The following is a 2,010-nucleotide window of genomic DNA, read 5'->3' as shown; positions in this document are numbered from 1 at the left end:
ACAGAGCATACATATAGTAAAGAGCATCAAAAATAAATTAATGGACAGAAATAAAATATACTAGGTTAGGAAACAAACTCTAAAGGCATATGCTAAAACTTACATTCTGTGTGACATTAGGAACAATATTTACTTTTCCTTTTCTTCATTTCTTCATCTAGAAGGCAAGCGGTGGTGTCAACAGTACTCACAATTTGAGACTGTTGCAGATACAGGCATTGCTTCACATGGAGCACAGCAAACAACACATTCTCAAAAATCATCTATCTCCGTGCAAGTGACTCAACTGTCAACTACTAAAGATGCTGACATATAGACTTGACTTTCTTCTTATTCATTAGTAAATGTAGGGAATATCACAATAGATTTAAAATGTCAACAAATTCAGGAACTTAGACTCATCTTGAACAGAAGGATCAAGGTTGGTGGTGTTTAATATTTGCACATTTCCCCAGCCACATTTTCAAGCTTCCCTTGACTTCACTGTTCCTCAGGCTGTAGATGAGGGGGTTCAGCATAGGGGTGAAGATGCTATAGAAGGCTGACACTACCTTATCATGGTGAGCTGACCTGTAGGATTTGGGTCTCATGTAGATAAAAATTGCAGCTCCATAAAAGAGTCCCACCACAGCCACATGTGAGGAGCAGGTGGCAAAGGCCTTCTTGCGGGCTTCTGTGGAGCGCATGCGGAGGACAGCAGCCAGGATGAGACTGTAGGAGGTCAGGATGAGGCAGAAGGGCACCAGGAGCATCAACACACAGCAGATGTACATGACATTCTCAAAGACAGATGTGTCAGCACAAGCCAAGCGCACCAGTGTGGGGGCCTCACAGAAGAAATGGTCTATCTCTCGCCTGCTGCAGAACGGGAAGCTCAGGGCAACAACTGCCTGCATCAGCCCGTCAGCTGCTCCCAGGAACCAGGACCCCATGGTCATCCTCAGACACAGTGGCCAGGTCATGAGCATGGGGTAGCGCAGAGGGTGGCATACAGCCACATAGCGGTCATAGGACATAGCTGCTAAGAGGAAGCACTCCCCACCACCCAGAGTTGGAAGAAAGAATATCTGCAAGCCACAGCCAGCAGTGGAGATGGACTTGATTCCAGTCAAGTAGTCAGCAGCCATTTTGGGCACAGTGGTGGAGACCAGCATTATGTCCATGAGGGACAGTTGGCTCAGGAGGAAGTACATGGGCGTGTGGAGCCGGAGGTCCTGTTGAATCAGGAGAATCATGAGGGCATTGCCCACCAGAGAGCTGATGGCTATTGCGAGCACCACGGTGAAGAGAAAGAGGTGGAGTCCTGTGTGCTTGAAGAGTCCTAGGAGGATGAAGTCAGAGGTGGTGTTGCTCTTCTCCATAGTCTCAACCATGGTAAGCTGTGGAAAAACAGAGGAGGAAGGGTTATCATCCAGTCTCAGTGTGACTGTAGAGCCCTGCACCTGGACAGGCATGAAATCCAGGGTCCTGGTGCAAAGTCCTGCCTCCCACTGGGCTGGCTTCCCTTGGCTGGTCACTCCACTTCTTCATAGTGTATAACCCACTCTCCACTGAGGTTTATGTGTGCTTCACCCAGGATAGTAATGTCAAAATGGATCAAAATATCCAAAGTTGTTAAGTATTATGTAGTGGTCAAGAGTTAGTATTACTATTCCTATATTTCTTGGACCACTAGTTTTTATTTTTTTCTGTGTATACAGAAACCAAAATGAGTCAGTTGAGGAAAGAAATAGTTAGACGTCCGCCATTTAGATTTATTGGTGTTGTAAATGGTTTGTATTCAACTTTAGGAAACCCACCTGATTTCAAATTAGGCTCCTCTTAAAAATAAACATGAAGTTATATTTATTTTACTGAGCATTCCAAGGGGCCACAGACAGGAATATACATTTTATAAAGGAAATTCTTCTTTTGAACTTTAGTAGTATCTCAAGTAATTGATAGTGGCTTCCTTCCTCATGTTAAGTGATCTTTTACTTCCCTCAAATTTGGCACAGATATTCTCATTTA

The 2,010-nt window shown here is 44.5% G+C and overlaps 1 protein-coding gene across 1 annotated transcript; it reads right to left on the bottom strand.

The window, feature by feature from the left end:
* Window positions 1-416: 416 nt before the first annotated feature.
* Window positions 417-1,364, bottom strand: LOC143388502 (olfactory receptor 2T33-like). Its single transcript, XM_077108236.1, has one exon. The coding sequence runs from the start codon at window positions 1,359-1,361 to the stop codon at window positions 417-419; it is 945 nt and encodes a 314-aa protein (XP_076964351.1). The 5' UTR covers window positions 1,362-1,364.
* Window positions 1,365-2,010: the final 646 nt, after the last annotated feature.

Source organism: Callospermophilus lateralis, unplaced genomic scaffold (genome assembly GCF_048772815.1).
Source record: "Callospermophilus lateralis isolate mCalLat2 unplaced genomic scaffold, mCalLat2.hap1 Scaffold_2286, whole genome shotgun sequence".
Classification (NCBI taxonomy): domain Eukaryota; kingdom Metazoa; phylum Chordata; class Mammalia; order Rodentia; family Sciuridae; genus Callospermophilus; species Callospermophilus lateralis.
This window is presented reverse-complemented; position numbering and strand designations above follow the sequence as displayed.